This window comes from Colletotrichum truncatum (assembly GCF_014235925.2).
Source record: "Colletotrichum truncatum strain CMES1059 chromosome Unknown Contig_0006, whole genome shotgun sequence".
Lineage (NCBI taxonomy): Eukaryota > Fungi > Ascomycota > Sordariomycetes > Glomerellales > Glomerellaceae > Colletotrichum > Colletotrichum truncatum.
Window position 1 is genome coordinate 2160186 of NW_027222403.1, and position 18876 is coordinate 2179061.

Here is an 18876-nt window from a genome sequence, read left to right on the forward strand (position 1 = left end):
GAAGGACAAGGGAGGCTGTGTGGGCTGTGCACCTGTTGCTCGCCCCTACCTGGAATATTGGGCAAGATACCTTGGGCTACACACAGTACTAACTGGCATAGAATGTACCGCCTTGGTGCCCTCCCGACCCTGCAGAGAGATATTATTACTTACCTACTACCCTGCTTTTGCCTTGCCTTGCTTTGCCTCTACGCTCCTCCATTTGTACTTGTTCTTGCTATCGCCCTGCTGCTTGCTCTGTTTGCTTGCTTGTTGGTCTTTGCCTGCCCACCAAGCGCTGTCAAGTCATCTTCCATCCACCACGCACCACGCACGCACGCCCACCACACCACCGACCTCGTCTAGATCAATGTGCAAAGCGCTTCTGCAGCGCACTGGGAACGGCCTGTTGAACCCCGCTTGGCATTGAAAATCGCGCCGGGCCCCAGCTCTCTCATCTTCATTTGACCCTTTCGAAGCTTTCCTCACTCTACTTCACCTTCTCTCAATTCAACGCGCACCGACACGATCTCAGTTCTCGTCGAGACCTAAAAACGCAAGGTTCCAGTCAATCCACACACTCAGCCAGTTTATTCCTCTGCCTCGACCCAGTTTGCATTACTTTCGCTGCCCGAGTTCTTCAGAAGCCAATCTCCCCTGGGCGTACCCGCCTTTCCCTCGCTCGTTGCCTTTTCTTACTCACCCTTCCCACTCGCCCTCCAGAGCAGCTGCGAAACATCTGTTCTTCGAGGTTGGCGGTTTCAATGCCCTCAACCTACTCGTTGAACATGTGAGGGAAGCATGTGTAAGTTGAAATACTCCCTCCTTGTGAACATCACAGAAAGACGAGGTGGAAAAGTTCAGTGGGAAGACTCGGCCGCCATACGCTGTGGTCTCCTGGCGACCTCTCTCCCTTTTCGCGGCCAAGAAGTGCCCAAATGCCCCGGTCTTGGCACCATCCACTGACATCTTCCAGCTCTCGAACAGATTCGAAATGTCGTGTATGTCTTAAGCAATTCTCTTGTCATCGTCACCGTCGTTAATATCGTTGCTATCGTCTCATTATCATCGTTCCGACCGTTTTCTTTGTTTTGCGTTCGTTATGTTCCGGTCCCCGGTCACACCATTTCATCACTGCCTTATAGTGTAACGATACCAAGGGGCCTCTGTGGGCAGACTCTAACGCGTCCGCTCATATCTACATCGCCCCCCTTCATCCTTCATATCCGCCTGACGCTTCAGCCTTGAATTCCAATTACGCCGACTGACCACGTTGTAGTCTGCTCTTCAGTAATCCTGTATGGTCAGGTGCCAACACTGTCCCTTCGACCATTATCAGGAACATCACCTCGCTCTCAGTACGTTATCTCGCTGTCGCCCTGCAATCTGGTCTTTGCCTAACCTTGGCTCGCAGAGGAGCATAGCCTACCAAGACACTATCTCGGCAAATCTTACCACCTTGAGCGGCACCAACTCCGAAACCCAGGATGGCATTATCAGAGGGCTTCTCTACGTTCCCGACCTTAACGTCGCAAATCCATGCTACCAACAGCAGTACGATATCATCCCCCGAAATGCGACCACGCAGGCCACTCTCCCTCCTACCAACTACAACCTCATCGCAATAGCCCCATGGTTTAATGCCAGTTGCACCCAAGCCTATCTCTCCTCCGCCCGCCTCGACCCGATCCGAGCCTTTATCTTCTACAGGCCCAATAACTCTACGAAGGAACCCCAAGGCGCTGACTCCCCCATATGGGATCTCGACGACAACGATGCTTGGCGCTCGCAGAACCGCTTCCCGATTTTCGCTATTCCTGGCGCGGAAGGCAACAAGATGATGCGGGCTCTCAGCCTATACTCTGGGAACCTTTCAACAATACCCTATGGAGATCAGATCCAAGACATATACGAACCCCATGAGAATGACTTTGTTCGCATCTGGACGGAATTGACGGTGAAGGACCGTGATAGTGTGCCTGCCATGTGGACTTGGATTCTTACAGTCGTCGGCGTTGTACTTTTCATTGTCGCCTGCCTTTCACTTACGATGCATTTAGTACAGCGAAGACGAAGAATATCACTACGCAGGAGAGTGTTGATTGGCGAAGTCGATCTGGAAGCTATGGGTATCAAACGAGTTACCGTACCAGTCGACCATGTCAAAAGTTTCCCGCTGTTTACATACAGCTTCCAGCCAGAAATGATCAGCACACCTTCGACAACAAGACCGCCGAGATCCATCAGGTCCCCACGAAGCCAGCGAACCATATCCGAATCCACGATCACAAAATCGAGAGCTCGGCGATCTAGTATGAATAGCGCTACAAGCACCGTCGCGACAAACTATCAACCCCAGTGCCATATTTGTCTGGAAACCTACATTGATCGAGATTCGATCATCCGAGAATTGCCGTGTGGCCACATCTTTCACCCGGAATGTATCGACGAATTTTTGAGCCTCAACAGCTCCCTATGCCCAATTTGCAAAAGAAATATGCTACCGCGGAATTATTGCCCAAAGATTACGAATGGAATGGTGCGTCGCGAGCGGGCCCTTCGACGGTTGAGGGAAAGGGTAATAGTGGTCGAGTCAGACGACGAGGAAGAGGGGATGAAGGGTAAAAGTTGGGGCAAGCGGCTATTCGGCACGGACAAAGCGGCATCGTCACCGAAGGAAACGCCGATGACGCCTGTGACACCCTCTAGGTCTCCGAAAACAGCACAAGAGTTAGCGTCTGCTCGCACCCCTGCGCCGGCAGAAACGGAAGCCACGCACAGATCAACCCTTGAACCAACCCAAGAGGAACAGGAAGACTCGGACCAGCCTTCAAGTCAATCAGGTGGACAGGATCCGGACCAGTCACAACCACAGCCGCCCCCAGCGGCTTATCACCCTCGCCGGAACAAGCGCCGGAAGCTGGGTGGTTTGCGGCTCCATGTGCCCGATCCGGAAGAACATAACCAACCCACTAACAAACCGGAAGGACGAAAGAGTCCCTCGGCGTTGGCACGGGCCCGAATGCGGGCACTTGCGGGTACGCCGCTTGACGACCCAGACGGGCGTAACCCGATATGTACGTGTATGTGATTCTCATGTGTACCAATGCCACTGACCCTCATCTCAGGGAAGCGTTACGTCGTCAAAGTTTTTCCAGGCTTCTCATGAGCCGGATACTTTTGAAGCATTTTCTATCGGAGTTGTATGGTGCAAGGGCGTTTCACTGGTTTGGCAGATGGACTGCCTCAGGCTCATATTTTACAGGAACATGATGGAGCATGATACACACTCACGACGCCTCCCTGGTTGTCACCTCAGAATCTTGAGTGACGCGGAGACTTGTTCATTTCACATCACGATTGAAAGACTTGGCGGGCTCAGAAAAGCCCTCAGGGTGGTTACATTTTTTTGGCACGGAACTTTTTTTTGAGGGGCCTCATTAGTAAGCCCTACGTTTGGACTGGATATACCCTACAGGGAAAGGATACGCATCAACAGCGGGTTGGCAGATGCTATACGTGATATTAAAAGTTTAGTTTTTAGTGATGAACGCCGTCTTCTGGCTTCCACTAGTTACCTGGCGATTAAAAAGATCCTACTACTATTGGCCTGCTGTGCCACCTCTGCCCCGGCGAACCCTGCCGCATCCTGAGTGATGGTATTTTTAGGCTTCAAGATTTCCCTTATTGCTACTGTGACGTGTCGACGCACGTATCCCTCTCATTTCCGCTTCATCTGATCATTGCTTTGCTATTGTAATCATCCAAAACATTTGTACAGCCTGAACACCCGCTCATCTCAAATATATTCCCTCACGCAGCTGGAAACTATATCCTAAACTTGCTCGCTCCATTTCTGGCTACGCCTTGGCCATTTCCTTCCGGTTTTTAATCGAAACTTTATAGTTTTCCTTCAATAAGTTTATCGTCTTCTCTAGTGCCGCCTCTCGTCAATGCCTCGCGGATCCGATCATTCTCAGCGGCACGAATTCGTTGCCTGGCCTCTTCAAGTCTCTCTACCCCGCGGTCGATTGTCTCGATATGAACCGTTAGCGGGATGGCGGTAGGAGAGTCGCGGACGAGTTCCGGCGCTGCGACTCGGTCGCGGAGGTCGCCTAACCCAGCCTGAATCTTCTCAAGATCAACGATGAGAGCCGAGATTTGCGTTACGGCTGTGATCCGCTGACGGTCAACTTGGCGCAGCAGGGACAGCTGAGAGTTAAGATTATGGAGGCGCTTGTTGTTGGCACCGACAAGCGTCCAGATGGTCCATAAGACCTCGTCACGGCGAGACTTGATAGAGTTAGATGAGCGAGTGACGAGCTCGTAGATTTGGTTAAGGTTTTCCTCGGCTTTTGAGAGTAGGAGGAGAACGCCCTGCGCTTCGACTATGAGTCCAGCAATGCGGTCCGAGACAAGAGCAGTATGTTCGATGTACTTGTCCAAGAGAGTACGCTCCGAGAACGGCGTAACAGTGGGAGTAAAGGGATAGAAAAGCCAGTTTGTCCACTGAGAAACGAGAGAGACGTCGGTGTTGTCGGCGGTAGAAAGCGTATCCAGGTAGCGGGATGTCCAGCGGTTGATAGATATCACAGAATCGACAGCTGAGCCTACATGAACGTTGAATTTTTGCAAGTCTGCAGCTGTTAAACGCGCCGTGTCGATGTACTCGTTAAACTCATATACGAGCTCGTCCCGTTGTGGTAGTTCAGAGTAGCGAACCATGGTGCGCAGATCGCGGATCGATGACTCGGAGCGCTTCATCTCCATGGGCAGAGAAACACCGTCCGCGCTGCGTTCGAGGACCTGCTCAAACTGCGACTGTACGTTCATGAGGTCGTCGAATTCGACGTTTGAAGACCCCGTATCCTTTGCGCCACTAGTTGGAGGGTTGGGAGACGGGCAAAACGGGATGTCTAAGTATGCAACCCCAGGAATACGGCAGAGCGGAGAAAGTGAAGTCGATATCGATTTGGTAACCATGTTTTGGAGCATGATGGACGCGCCAAAGAACAGCCAGACGGCTAAGCAAAGCGCCAGAGGCTTTTGGAGGTAGGCGAGGGCCATGCCAATAACGTTGAGTACCCAAGCTAGGATATTGAATAGAGCATTCGGAAGAGATTCCGATACTCTCTCAGAAATAGCTTTGGGTTGCGTTACTGAGCCTTCATAATGACCTTGTCCTCTTCTGGAGTCTCCACGTCGTGTTTTTATTGGGCTGCCGGTGCTTGCCTGCCGTATAGCACGACGACGCACATCCTGTTGTTGGTACACATCTTCGTTGGCACGAATAGTTCGTGAAGACTTGACACTATTTTGTCGGGGACTACTTCCGGGGGCAGAGCTCATATGAACAGATGGCATATAAAACTCTGGATCTGGCGTACGGTTGAGATCATGTCGTACTGTGGGCTGAAATGGGGAACGGAGTATGACGCGCTCGTCGTCGGCTTTGTTCATGAAATCCTGAACGCTGTGGTGGGATTCTTGAGAGCCACCGATGCTGAATGACTGCGATGGGAGTTGCGACGGATCCGTAGAAAGAATCCCATCTTCTTCGTCAAAGTCGGGAAGAATAGAAGTATCAAAGCTGTCGTTTTCTCCGCCTTCAACCAGCCGCCACGAGCTTTCGACGGGAAGCTCCTGTTCACGACGTGAAGGCATCTTGACTTTACGGGAGGGGCTGGAGCGAACCCTATTTCAAACGAAGTGAATATATACAGTATTCAAAACGACTTAAAGTTTCATGAGAAGTCAACTTCGTCAACAAGGAAGCGCTGAGCGGAGATGCTCTGGAAACGCGCTGGCCGCGTCCAGTGGCGATAAACACAAAGGTCGCGAATTGTGGCGTCCCCTCTATATAAATGGTTGAACAGAGACAATATGAGTATGCCGGATGTTTGTTAGTGAGTCATCGGGCGGGAGCTAATATCCGGGACCGATATAACGGCTCTGGGCAAATAGGCAGAGACAAAGGGCGATCAATATCAAGAATGTGTAAAGATGAAGTTCGCGGACGTTCCCAAGTGGTGTCCCCCTCTGGCGTCATAGGCTCCAGCAGGCGCCCCTTGCATGCGCATCAGCGGTCGCCGGGGGCAGCTTCTAGAGGGCAGCATCTAGTGGGGAGCTCCTCCGCTGAATCCGCTGAATTGGCAGCAGCAGGGACCATGTGGCAGCGTGACTCGACATCGATAAGCTTCGTTTCCCCAGTCGGTCACATGGACCAGGCGATAACGAAGGTGCATAACCCCACCTAGTTCACCAAAACAGCAGGTCCTATCGACCCTCCGGCTAAATATAAAGCCGAACCCGGGGAACGTTGCACACGACCTTAGAGGCTCTGCCCCACTTAGCTCCGGCGCCATTCCACACATCTTCTTGAGGAAAGGACCTTAGCCTCGTCTTCCAACGCCCATCCCACTACATCGACTTTTGCAACCCACCACTTCGTCGCGCGCGCGTTGTCGAAAATCGTACTAGCCCAACCAAGGCCCTGCGCAAACCTGCCCAACATGACGATGGACCAGCGGGAACTCGAGTCGAGCATCAAGCAGCTCAACAAGACTGTCCAGGCCAATGATCCTCCCACGTCGGCCCTGGCCATTCTGGAGCGCCTAAAGAAGGAGGCCGCCCCTACCGAGGAGATACTTCGGGTACGTTGTTCTTGACGTTGCGATTTATATCAGCTCATTGCATGCGTCAAATCCAGTAGCAGCTCTCCTCCGACCTTTTCACAGCTTTGATATGAAAACTGACCAGTTCGCTTTCATCCAGTCCACCCGCGCTGGTGTCTTCGTCGGCAAGCTCCGATCGAACGCAAACAAGGACATCGCCCGTGCTGCAACAGAGCTTGTGCACAAGTGGAAGAAGCTTGTAGAAGCTGAGAAACAAGGCAAACTGAAGAAACAATCCTCTCCAGCCGCTCCGTCGCCTACTATCGCCAGCGCTCCAAAACCCTCGTCGTCTTCCAGCAGTTCCAAAGAGCCTTTCAAGGGCAACACCGAGAACCGCCGCGCCAAGGATGATGGAGCTGATACCAAACGCACCGGTGACAGCACGCGCGATGCCTGCATCGAGCTCTTGTACAACGGCCTTGCCTACCGATCCACGGCTTCCGTCAGCGACGTCATTGCCAAGGCGGTCGCTATCGAGGCTGCCGCATACGGTCACTTCAAGGGAGTCAGCAAAGACTACCGAGAGAAGATTCGCTCTCTGTTTAGCAATTTGAAAGTCAAGACCAATCGTGAGCTTGGCCAGAATGTCATGGATGGCAAAATTGCTCCAGAGCGCTTCGTCATCATGACTCACGAGGAGCTCAAGTCGGCAGAGCAGCGTAGAAAGGAGAACTTGCTTCAAGAGGAAAACATGAAGAAGGCGCAAGTTCCTATGGCCGAGAAGAGTATCAGCGATGCTCTTAAGTGCGGCAAGTGCGGACAAAAGAAAGTTAGCTACAGTCAGGCGCAAACCCGCAGTGCTGATGAACCGATGACTACATTTTGCGAGTGCACTGTCTGCGGTAATCGTTGGAAGGTATGTGTATCCGAACTTGCTGTTTCTTGTCCAACCAAACTAACATCACTGTTAGTTCTCTTAAGCCGTTACCCCTTGAGTGGGAGGTTTCTTTTTTACCCGATTGACGGCGTGTTTTTCGCTTATACCCCGTTCTGTGAGCACGGGATGGTCTTGCATTTGGCACTCGGAAAGTGCGGTTCGGTTGGTTCGGAGTTGGGGATGAGGAACGGGGCCTCCGTTTTATACTTTTACCAGTTCTTGTGCCCTGGAAACAAAAAGCTTGGGCATGCATGTTTGCGCCGCTTCTTAGGGAGAACTCATTATGCGAGGAGCTATATTCTAGAGGGGGGTTCGATAGATCCATAGCACGAGTCTCAGCCCAGTTCGAGCTGAGACCAGGTATCATCGAGGAATTACAATGTCCCTGGTTGGCATTGATCGTAACATAGTTTTATTTCTTGGATGTATCAATTTTTAGTACGGAAAACAGGTCCGCCGAGTGCTCGTCTTCTTCAAGTCCCATCTCCGCCACATGCTTCCAGAACTTACTGAGGTGTCGTGTGCCCGAGTCACAAAGGATGGTAACCACCTGGCTGCCCTCGGGGAGTCTCGTTGCCGCGACACATGCTGCAACGCAGTTGACAGCACTGCTGCTACCCGCGAAGATGCCATCGTTTTCCACCAGCCATCGCGCCATACGGCATGCCTGTTCGTCTGTAACCTTGACCGCGTTGTCAATAAGTTCTCTGCCAGCCTCAAAATTCTCCGTGATGCGGTTGATGCCAATTCCCTCCACGATCGTGTCCACCTGCTGACGCCGCCGTGTGCCCTCCTTCTCGGTATTGGAATACATGACACCATGACGAATCTTGTTGTACAGTCCGCTGCCCTGAGGATCTGCAAGCACAACCTGCAGTCCCGGCACTTGAGCCTCTTCCTTGAGATACTTTGCTACACCTGCAATGGTGCCGCCTGTTCCTGCGCCTGCAACAAAGGCAGCCAGATTGCCGCCAGTCTGGTACATAATCTCTGGTCCCGTTGTAGTGAGATGAGCCGCGAAGTTGGCGGGACTCTCAAACTGATCTGCGAAGAATCCCACACTGCCATCACCCGCCGTGGCAGCGTGTTCAGCTGCGCGCCGCCTTGCAAGATTAACGAAATGCTCTGGCGAGGCGATAGGCGCAGGTGGCACACGCTCGACAGTCGCACCAAGGTGACGGAGCAGATCAACTTTCTCCATTGCCATATCGTTAGGCATGCAGATATGTGCGCGGTAACCCCTCGCACGAGCGAGCGTCGCCAGCGAGATGCCTGTGCTGCCAACTGTACCCTCGTAAATAGTGTCACCACGGCCTGGAACAAGTAGGCCAGCGGCCTCACCCGCCTCGATCATGGACAGCGCAACGCGATCCTTAGGTGTGTTACCAGCAGCATTTAAGAATTCAGCTTTAGCAAGAATAGTACGTCCTGTGGCCTCGCTGAGTGAACGGATTTTAATCAGTGGTGTGTTGCCGATAGCGCCCGCGACGCCATCAGCTATCAGGGGCGGATTCCAGGCGCCCAGCGTGGTGCCGTCCGCATCCCCCTCAGATGCGGACTCATGATCTTCCAACTGGACAGGTGCCCAGAAAAGGCTGCTACGCCGCGAGGGATCTGTTGATGAGCTGCTAGTGCCTGGTCTTCGTGTACGGCGACGCTGGTAGCGGAGCTCGAGGTCTGGGTAAAAGTCTTTGAAGCCTAAGGTGACGAGGATACCAGCTGCGAAGGCGAGCGCCAATGCGGCTGAACCGTAGGCCTTCGGATGGTTGCTAAGAGACATGTTGTCTGTGTCGCCTATTTGCCTTGCTCCATTGTCTGTATATGCTCCCACAACCTCTGTTGTCTCTTTTCCCGCTCGTTCTGTGTTGCGGTCTCGGAGCTACGATTGTCAGAAAAAAAAACAAACGGTCGTGTGCGCATGAATTCTGACGATTTTCTTACAGGGGACCTGCCGCTAAAGGTGATGTCATTTTAGCTCTCTAGACCCCTGCATTCAGCCTCAATTTGCACCGGCTCTCAACGTCCTGTCAGTGCTTGTAGTTGCAACAGTCGAAGCCACACCATCGGCGGATTAACAGCTGCCCCGTTTCAAGGGAGCTCGGGCCACCCCGAACCTCTGTGTCAAATGAGGAGCCGACGATTTGCGATTTTGGGCAATTTGTTGACCCTTCCACGGCTGCGAGCTGGCCCATCTCACCACCGAAAGCCATTCGGGATGGACTCTCCCCTCGTCACCCGCCTCTTCCGTGAGCTCTTCCGCCGGCCGGCTTGCCAATCTCGTAGGCATTGCACTGCTGCAGCTACCGCCTCTTTGCCAGTCCTCCGTCCTCATTCGCATCATCACACCCACCTTGCTGTCGCACCACAACGACGGCACTATGCCGTGAAAACCACACACGAAAAGGGCGAGCGTACAAACGAGTCCAAATGGCAGCAACGCAGCTCGATTTTCCCGAGCGATCGTTCCGAAGAGTTCAGCGCTTACCCGACGCTGACCAGCTCAGACCTGGCCGCCCGTGCTACCCGCCCGCGCAAAGTCAAGATGCTCACTCGCGACTTCATTGAGGACAGCCTCTACAACCCGGCCTACGGATACTTCTCCAAACAAGCGGTCATCTTCTCCCCGGGACGGCCCTTCGACTTCCCTGCGTTCAAGGACGAGCCGCAATTCTACCGCGAGTTGGGCCGGCGGTATACTGAGTTTGAGGATGACCTCGACGAACGCGAGGGCATCAACGACGCCCGCCCCCTGTGGCACACGCCCACTGAGCTCTTTCGGCCATACTACGGCGAGGCCATCGCCCGATACCTGGTTTCCAACTACCGCCTGACGACGTACCCATACCACGATCTCATTATCTACGAGATGGGTGCTGGCCGCGGCACGTTGATGCTCAACATTCTCGACTACATCCGCGACCTTGACCCGCAGGTCTACGCGCGAACACAATACCGCATCATTGAGATCTCGCCAGCACTCGCCTCGCTGCAGAAGCATCACCTTCTTTCAACCGCCGACTCACGCGGCCATGCATCGAAGGTCGAGATCATCAATAAGTCCATCTTCTCGTGGTCCGAGCGCGTGCCGTCACCATGCTTCTTCCTCGCCATGGAGGTGTTTGACAATTTCTCCCACGACTGCGTGCGTTACGACATGGCCACTGAGGAGCCGCTGCAGGGTTCCGTCCTCATCGATGCCGACAATGACTTTTATGAGTTCTACTCCCCGGAACTCGACCCGGTGCTCGCTCGGTTCCTGCGTGTGCGCCATGCTGCTACTGGCGGCCGTTATCCCACCCCTTACCCGGCTAACCGCATGCTGAGATCTCGCATGCCCTTGATGCCCAACCTTTCGGAGCCGGAGTACATCCCGACCCGCTTGATGCAGTTTTTCGACGTGCTGGAGAAGTATTTCCCCGCCCATCGTCTGGTGACGAGTGATTTTCACTCTCTGCCGGACGCCATTCAGGGTTTGAATGCACCTGTTGTCCAAACGCGCTATGAGCGCAAGACGGTGCCTGTCACCACGCCTTTGGTACGTTATCTCTGCTTTCTCGACGTACAAACTTCGGGTAGGCTAACTGGTTTGCAGGTCCACCAAGGCTACTTTGACATTATGTTCCCTACAGACTTTCACGTCATGGAAGCCATGTACCAGGCCATCACTGGCAAGCTTACAAGACTCACATCGCATGGAGACTTCATGAAGCGCTGGGCCTTCCTCGAAGATACCCAGACACGCAGCGGAGAAAACCCTCTGCTGAGCTACTACCAGAACGCCAGTGTTCTGGTCACTGTATAACAATCATGTATTTAAACAAACAAAAGAAATATATACCCCCTTGGGCCGTGGAAACATCTCCGCGATGACAGTCAGATCATATCCAACTCAACGTCTCGAATCCATGTGAGAGGAATAAGCTTTTGATATCTTTTTAAACTACTCCAGTGTAACCATCCACGGATTCACATAACCTCACCCCTTTTGACTTATCCGTCTAGTTCCCGAACAAAGTGAAGTGTGCGCCATGGCTGCCTTTACAACCTGTGGCGGAGAATAATTTATCGCGCTCAAATGTTGAGCTTCTCCTTCAGCCACTTCTCAGCCGTGGCAACGGCCTCGTCGATGTTCTCGGCGTTGGTGCCCTGTCCTTGGCGGACAGGCTCCTTTCCGCCGGACTTGCCTCCAACAACCCCGCTGACTTGGGCAGCCCATTGCTCAGCAGTCACTCCCTGGGAAGAGAGGTGCTTAACCTGATGTTAGCATATGCTTAAGAGGGAATGGTTCAGGTGAAGCTTACCGTTCCAACGTAGACACCATGGGCGACGGCGCCCTCGTTCTTGCTGCCGCCGAAAAGGTATACGGAGCGCTCCTTGTCCTTGGACTGGAAGTGCTTGACAACCTCACCAATGGCTTTGGCATTGGCAGAGATAGGTAGCTGGGCAACATACCACTTGGCATCCTTGTTCTTATCAAAATGAGCAACAACGGTGTCGAGAGCGGTCTTAGCCTCGGCCTTCTGGCGCTTCTTCTGCTCGTCAGTGACAGCCTTGACAATCTTCTCGAAGCGCTTCTTGATATCCTCCTTAGTAAGGGTGGAGATAGTCAGCTGGTTCAGGGCGTGCTGGGTTGTCTTGATCTCCTGTTCCTTCTCGGGGCCGAAGGGCAACGCCTCAAGAGCATCCAGACGCTTGGAGAACTCGTTGGCCTCACGCTGGACCTGGTGAGCAGCATCACCAGTGTAGGCGATGATACGGCGGATACCCTTGGCGATACCGCTCTCTTCGACGATGACGAGGTCCTTGATAAGACCGGTCGACTCGACGTGGGTTCCGCCACAGAATTCGACGCTGTACTTGCGCCACTCAGTGTTCTTAGGGTTTGCCAGCATGGTATCAATGTCAACACCAACGGAGACAACGCGGACAGGGTTGGGATAGGTCTCGCCGAAAACAGCACGAACACCCTCGATTTCCCGGGCAAGGTCAAGGTCGACCTCCTTGGCATAGATCTTGCCATTTTGCTTGATGTAACCGTTGGAGAAGTCCTCGATCTTCTTGAGCTCGGGGATGGTCACTCCGGTCTTGTGCGAGAAGTCGAAACGCAGCTTCTCGTTATCAACCAGTGATCCCTTCTGGTTGATGTCGTCACCAAGCACTTCACGGAGGGAGTGGTTCAGGATGTGGGTGCCAGTATGGTTGTTGCGGATGGGGGATCTCCTCAACTCATCGTACTCGGCAATGACCTCGTCACCAGACGACAGTGTGCCGTACTCGAGGTAACCGTTGTGAACGATGTATCCTCCGAAATTCTGAACATCCAAAACCTTGAATTCAGCAACGTCGTCAATGACAATGCGTCCCGTGTCAGCGACCTGACCACCAGACTCGGCGTAGAAGTTGGTCTTGTCAAGCAACAGACCCAAGGGGGTCTTCTCTGCGATGTCCTTGGTGGATTTGACGAAGGTCTTGCCGTCGTAGATGACCTGCACCTTGCCCTTGGCATCGCCCTTGACAAACTTGGCGTCATCGTTTGTTCTCTCCACGTTGAGCTCCTTCTCGAGCTCGGCGATCTGGTGAACGTTCAACTTGGCAAAGGTCTGAACAGCATTCTTGACAACCTTGCTAGCCTCGCGAGCCTTCTCCTGGGCCTCCTTAACCTCCTCCTCGTCAATCTCAAGCTGACGCTCCTCAGCCATGAGCTTGGTCAGATCGACAGGGAATCCGAAGGTGTCGTACAATCTCCAAACGACAGCACCAGAAAGCTTCTTCTCACCCTTCTTAAGAGCATCCTTGGCGTACTTCTCGAACTGAGCCTCGCCACGGTCCAGAGTACGGGCAAAGGCATCTTCTTCCTCATCCAGGATCTCCTTGATGTCCTGCTGCTTCTTGACAATCTCAGGGAACTGCTCGCCCATCTGCTCAACAAGCGCGGGAAGGATCTTGGAGAAGAAAGAGCCGATCTCGGCATTAAAGTACTTTCGGGCGTATCGAACACCACGACGGAGCACTCTACGGACAACGTATCCACGGCCGTCGTTGTTGGGAACAGCACCGTCAGACATGGAGAAGGTCAGGAGACGAATGTGATCGGCAACGACACGGTAAGCAGTATCGATACCATCAACATCATCAGCACCATACTTGTCGGTGTACGGTCTGGCACCGGTGACCTCTTCTATCCTTTTGAACAAGGGGGTGAAAATATCGGTGGCGTAGTTGGAGGTGGTGTTCTGAAGAGCAGAGACCAGACGCTCGAAACCCATACCGGTATCGACGTGCTTAGCGGGGAGGGACTTCAAGCTCTTGTCGGCCTGGCGGTCAAACTGGATGAAAACGTTGTTCCAGATCTCCACGACCATGGGGTCATCCATGTTGACCAGGCTGGCGGCATTCCGGCCGCCAATCTTGTCGTAGTGAACTTCACTGCAAGGGCCGCAAGGACCCTGGTCACCCATCTCCCAGAAGTTGTCCTTCATGTTACCGGGCAGAATGTGGTCGTCAGGGACGCCAACGGACTGCCACAGTTGCTTCGCCTCCAGATCAGGCTCGAGACCCATGTCGGGGTTACCCTCGAAGTAGGTCACGTACAAACGTGTAGGGTCGAGACCGTAGACCTTGGTAAGAAGCTCCCAGGACATAGTGATAGCCTCCTTCTTGAAATAGTCGCCGAAAGACCAATTGCCCAACATTTCGAAGAAGGTGTGGTGGTAGCTGTCCTTGCCGACATCGTCGAGATCGTTGTGCTTGCCACCGGCACGAATGCATTTCTGGGAGTCGGCGGCACGCTTCAGGTTATACATAGGATCGGCCTTAGAGATCGTTCCGAGGAAAATGGGCTTGAATTGGTTCATGCCCGCATTGGTGAAGAGCAAGGTGGGGTCATTGTGAGGGACGACGGAGGAGGAAGGGACTGCGAAGATAGAGTGAGAAGTCAGCGGATAGAAGCTTTACAAGATAGATTGATAAGCGGATGAGAAAGATCATCGCATCGGCTGCGCAGATGTCTGGAAGATGCTGTGGGTTGGTGGTGTTGGTGAAAAGTGGTGATATCTTACCGATGGTATGGCCCCTCTTCTCGAAGAAGTCGAAGAAAGTCTTGCGCACAACAGCGCCGGGCCACTGCTGCTCAGCCATGGTTGCAGAAGGCGAAGTGGACGAAGAGTAAAAACGCCTCTGCCAGGGGAAAACACTCGATGCGATTAGTCCAGACGGCGGCGTCAGAGTGTTCGTCTGGAGTCTGACCGGCGTTCGAGTCCAAAGTTTGGCGGTGGTGGGAGTAGTAGTGGTGGAGGAGGGCGAAATGTCAGGGTCGCCGGCGTAGCGGTTGTGACTCTTTTGGCGGGACGAGCTTGTTAGTGCTGCAGCGGGTGCATTGCCTCGGACTTGGGGTAGGAGGGGCAGCAGCAGCGATAGCGGGTGCGGGTGCAGCGCGGCTGACGGAGGGGTTGCTTCGGCGCTTTTGTAGAAACTTCTACAAGAACCTGAACGAGTCGAATGCGGTACAAAAGCGCCAGAGCTCCCCGTCCGCCCGCCACAGCTACAGCTCCGCGCCAGCAAACGCGCCCCCAGCACGATTACTGCAGTCTTGGTCATTTCCCCTCAAATACCACACAAGACCGAATATTCGTGACCAAACGCAACCGTCGACTGTCTCCTCCTTTTTCCACCTTTCAAGTATTCTCAAACGTATCAACAAGCCTTCAGCTTCTCGCCACAAAGTCGAATCGACCTTTAAAACAGGAAAAGCCTTCTCCAGAACCCAGCCCCGGACTGAGTGCATCAGACGGAACCTTCGCCGGTGTTGGTTGGTCTCGCCTGTCGTATCTGCGCTTCGTGACGGGGTACTCCCTTTCCCACATCCGTCTACCCTTCCAAGGAGCCAGCCAGCGTATCCTCCACACCCGATTGCGGCGTGCGTCGTCCCACGTTACCTTTCTACTTATCGTCGTGTGTCTCTCCTTCCTGCGATACTAGTGGCCGCTCGGAGCTTTTTCGTTTAATTGAACATTTCTCGTCGACTTTTGGTTCGTTGTCGTCGTCCCCGAGTCGGCAGTTGCGGAAAGGAGTTTGAACGGGGTTAGAAAAGTTGGTGAGCTGAGAGAAAAGTTCCAGCGGAAAGTCGCTTCTGGAAGGCCGCCTAACAATGCTGTTGCACGGGGCGCAATCTCCCTCCCATGCGCTCGACACCCACGCGCTGGAGATGGATCAGCACCAACACCAGCAGGCGAGGCAGCTGAGACGCAAGAGGAAAGCCGAGTCTCAAGACAATGAGCGGTTGTCTAAGAGGCTCAGCCTTTTGAATTTGGGTAAGTCTGTAATTTTTCATGTCAACAAATTCACTGTTCCGAACTTTATTACTAACTAGTATGCAGAGAAGAATGGTCAGAAACTCTACGTTCCCGTGGAGAATCCCTCTGCCACTGCATCCTCCCCATCGCCTCAGGTAATTCCATCAGCCGCATCGTCAACCACGTCCTCCAGTGGTCGCCACGGCAATCTTGGGCCCCCATCCGATGAAGTTATGCAGTTAGACGACTCCAAGTACAAGGTCTACATTTACGATATCGACGATGAACTATCCTCGTCCGAGAGTGAACCCGACGAAGGCAAGTTGGTTTTCCTCCCAGATATTGAGAAGCATCTTCGAGCCTCCCGCATTCCTCCCTCCATTCTCGCCAACGACCAAGGCGAGCTTGCTGGCATGCAGGTGGTCCTTTACAACGAGCCCACGTCTTTGACCGTACCTCGCGAGCAGGACAGCGTCCGCAAGGCCATTGTTGAAGCCCGCGCCCGTATGCGCGAGAAACAGCGTCTTGAACGCGAGGGCAGGGGCGAGCCGGTGCAGATGCCACCGCCCTTCGTCCCCCAGCAGACCATTTCTCCGACAACGACCGCTGAATCATTCTCTTCAGTTCCGGCACCTGCAGAAAGCGACCCAGACGCCATGGACATGGATTAGGTAGGGAGCCCGTCGGGCAAATAGACACACTGTATATACATATTACGATACCCACGGCCGCCAAAGGGAACGATTCTTGGGCTTTGTTGGCACATGAGGCCGGGTCAGCGAGGCGTTTTTTTTTCTTTTTCTTCTTGATGGTATCATTTTTTTGATATTCTTGTCATAGGTAGTGCTCTGTACAATTTACAACAGGTTTAGTCGTTTCATCGAGACATCCAGCCTCGGCAATGCACGAGACGTCCAGCCTCTTAGTGCGTAAGAAAAATACATGGTCTTTTCATCATGAATCTTGCCGTCTGCGTCCCATCTTGAACCAGCAAATGCTCCTCGGCGATTCTCCTCCAAAGCATGGCTACCTAAAGCAACACGCGACACATCACTGCGCTCTGTAAGGGTACGTCTGGCCGGTATGATTGGCCGCGACAGCAGCCGGCGGCGGAGGGGGGCCGGCAGGCGGGGTGACGCCGTACTCCTGCGAGGGGTCGACCTTGGATCCTCCATCGGGGGGTGCATACATGGGCGGTCTTGCGGCGTTGGGGTCGTATGTCGGCGGCGGCATGCCCTGCATTCCGTAGTAGCCGCCCTGCTGCTGGTTGTAGTAGTCCGGGCGGTAGTTGTTGTACGTCGCTTGCGGCCAGGCGTAACGGCTGTCGACACGGGCGAGCTGGGCCCTGCTGAAGAGCCAGCGGTGGTAACCCAGGGGCAGGAGACCCTTCTTCAGCCTCCTCTTGCCGTGGATGTAACCAATGATAAGGAAAGCGGCGAAGAGGGTCGTGAAGCCTAGAAAGACGGACCACTTGACGATGACTCCTGTCTGCGAGATGTGTTAGTCGGAGTTGTTCTTTTGATGGTGGTGATAAGTGACAAGGCTATTAAACATACCCGACTATACCACCATGGAATAGCACGACCATTCTGAATGACCCAACCGGGAGGCAGCTCGTTCGCGTTGACGACAGTCTGCCGGGCGTCGAGCATCGCGTATGCACTCATGCTGTGTGTATGTGTGTTTTTGGGGTTAAAAGAAAAATAAAAAAGAAGCGATCGTCGCCGCCCTTGTTGCCTCCTTTCCAGTCCCTTCCAGTCCCAAAAGCTACTCGAAACAAAAGAGGACAAATCCGCTCACTCGTCGTATCGGTTTATCGGGTTGCAGATGCTAAGCAAGTGGAATGAACCGCAGATCAACCACGCCCCAGTGTATAACACTCGATGAGCCAGTCAATGTATCGGAGATGTATTCTTGCCCTTATCGTACGTATATGAGCAAGGTACTCTGTAGCGTGTAAGGAGAAACGTTAAGGCGTTTGCCAAGACTTAAGTTGATGCGGGAGACGATTTATTTGAATCAATAAAACCAAAGCCAAACTCGAAAGTCAAGGGCCGCAAGGGACCTTAAAGAAGACGAGAAAGCGGGTTAGAACCAGCCACCATGCAAAACAGCCCCGTTACCTCACTGGTCGCAAGCATGGGAGGGGGGTGCGCGCCCGCTCCAGGTCGGCCAACATAGCTCCATCGCATGGTTAACTCTCTTTTCTCTCTGCTTCTCTCTCGCTTTCTTGCTTTCTCGCATGTGGAGAAAGGGGTGGTTGGATTGGTGTTTCTGGGTCGGGATTACCTTTGCAGGGCGAGTGCTGATTGGTCCTGACCGGGGTGCAGGTGGGCGCAACTAATCACCAGCAGAAGCTTGTCGGGGAGCGGGACGTGTGATGATGGATGGCGGTACGTGCTGATCTGCGGCAGCGCTGATGCACCAGGACCGTTTCATCTCCCTCGGGTCCGACGAGGCTTAGAGGACCACAGAGACCACAAGACAACGCATTTGGTCCAGCCAGCGGCGCAACAACAGGGCAAACACGATACGCTCGGTGGCCGAGGGCCACAGTCACTAGCTCTCGGCGCCCGTGGGCAACCACCTCTTTCCAAAGCACTTTTGACGGGCCACACAGACAAGTAAAGCGCTTGGCCTCTGTCTTAAGTTGTGGGATTCCTGATATCTTCGCCAGCTTTCGCAGCATGTAACAACAGATGAAGTGCCATTGGTTTGCATGCGGGGGGGTTTGCAGAAGCAGTTACAGCAGTTACACACCGTAGCATTCACTCTCGGAACGACAACGAAGCGGAAACCTTTTGTTTGCTCTAGGTTTGGATCTTCCTACAGTATGATGGGCACTGAGTAATACGCTCAATTGGGTAAGCATAATGGGGGAGTGTTAATGAACCATACAACATACAAATTGCACAGCACATTCTTATTGATTCGTAGTAAGATGCAACGTAAAATCGGATCAACGGCTGCGTCAGCCACGGTCACGACCCCGTTTATCAGCTGTGCATGGATGCTTCACCTTCGCAGCTATTCAAGGCGAGAACGAAAGGAAACT

General features: G+C 53.4%; 8 protein-coding genes across 8 annotated transcripts; 4 read left to right on the plus strand and 4 right to left on the minus strand.

Annotated features, from left to right (window-relative positions):
- Window positions 1-780: 780 nt before the first annotated feature.
- On the plus strand, window positions 781-3148 carry CTRU02_209879 (RING finger domain-containing protein; the record flags this gene model as incomplete). Its single annotated transcript, XM_036720694.1, has 5 exons — window positions 781-784; window positions 956-980; window positions 1259-1337; window positions 1394-3056; window positions 3108-3148. The coding sequence occupies 5 exons, from the start codon at window positions 781-783 to the stop codon at window positions 3146-3148; spliced, it is 1812 nt and encodes a 603-aa protein (XP_036587534.1).
- Window positions 3149-3879: 731 nt separating this feature from the next.
- Window positions 3880-5643, minus strand: CTRU02_209880 (uncharacterized protein; the record flags this gene model as incomplete). Its single annotated transcript, XM_036720695.1, has 1 exon — window positions 3880-5643. The coding sequence occupies one exon, from the start codon at window positions 5641-5643 to the stop codon at window positions 3880-3882; it is 1764 nt and encodes a 587-aa protein (XP_036587535.1).
- Window positions 5644-6491: 848 nt separating this feature from the next.
- On the plus strand, window positions 6492-7573 carry CTRU02_209881 (transcription elongation factor s-II; the record flags this gene model as incomplete). Its single annotated transcript, XM_070205352.1, has 3 exons — window positions 6492-6632; window positions 6754-7509; window positions 7565-7573. The coding sequence occupies 3 exons, from the start codon at window positions 6492-6494 to the stop codon at window positions 7571-7573; spliced, it is 906 nt and encodes a 301-aa protein (XP_070061000.1).
- A 369-nt stretch (window positions 7574-7942) lies between these two features.
- On the minus strand, window positions 7943-9310 carry CTRU02_209882 (cysteine synthase 2; the record flags this gene model as incomplete). The annotated part of the gene is made up of 1 exon (XM_036720697.1): window positions 7943-9310. One exon carries the CDS (start codon window positions 9308-9310, stop codon window positions 7943-7945), a length of 1368 nt encoding a protein of 455 aa, XP_036587537.1.
- Window positions 9311-9745: 435 nt separating this feature from the next.
- Window positions 9746-11332, plus strand: CTRU02_209883 (uncharacterized protein; the record flags this gene model as incomplete). Its single annotated transcript, XM_070205353.1, has 2 exons — window positions 9746-11065; window positions 11123-11332. 2 exons carry the CDS (start codon window positions 9746-9748, stop codon window positions 11330-11332), a joined length of 1530 nt encoding a protein of 509 aa, XP_070061001.1.
- Window positions 11333-11601: 269 nt separating this feature from the next.
- Window positions 11602-15126, minus strand: CTRU02_209884 (alanyl-trna synthetase; the record flags this gene model as incomplete). The annotated part of the gene is made up of 3 exons (XM_036720699.1): window positions 11602-11778; window positions 11832-14443; window positions 14589-15126. The coding sequence occupies 3 exons, from the start codon at window positions 15124-15126 to the stop codon at window positions 11602-11604; spliced, it is 3327 nt and encodes a 1108-aa protein (XP_036587539.1).
- A 550-nt stretch (window positions 15127-15676) lies between these two features.
- CTRU02_209885 (uncharacterized protein) lies at window positions 15677-16492 on the plus strand (the record flags this gene model as incomplete). Its single annotated transcript, XM_036720700.1, has 2 exons — window positions 15677-15859; window positions 15899-16492. The coding sequence occupies 2 exons, from the start codon at window positions 15677-15679 to the stop codon at window positions 16490-16492; spliced, it is 777 nt and encodes a 258-aa protein (XP_036587540.1).
- Window positions 16493-16871: 379 nt separating this feature from the next.
- CTRU02_209886 (ubiquitin-protein ligase Sel1) lies at window positions 16872-17488 on the minus strand (the record flags this gene model as incomplete). Its single annotated transcript, XM_036720701.1, has 2 exons — window positions 16872-17309; window positions 17378-17488. 2 exons carry the CDS (start codon window positions 17486-17488, stop codon window positions 16872-16874), a joined length of 549 nt encoding a protein of 182 aa, XP_036587541.1.
- Between the last annotated feature and the right edge of the window lie 1388 nt (window positions 17489-18876).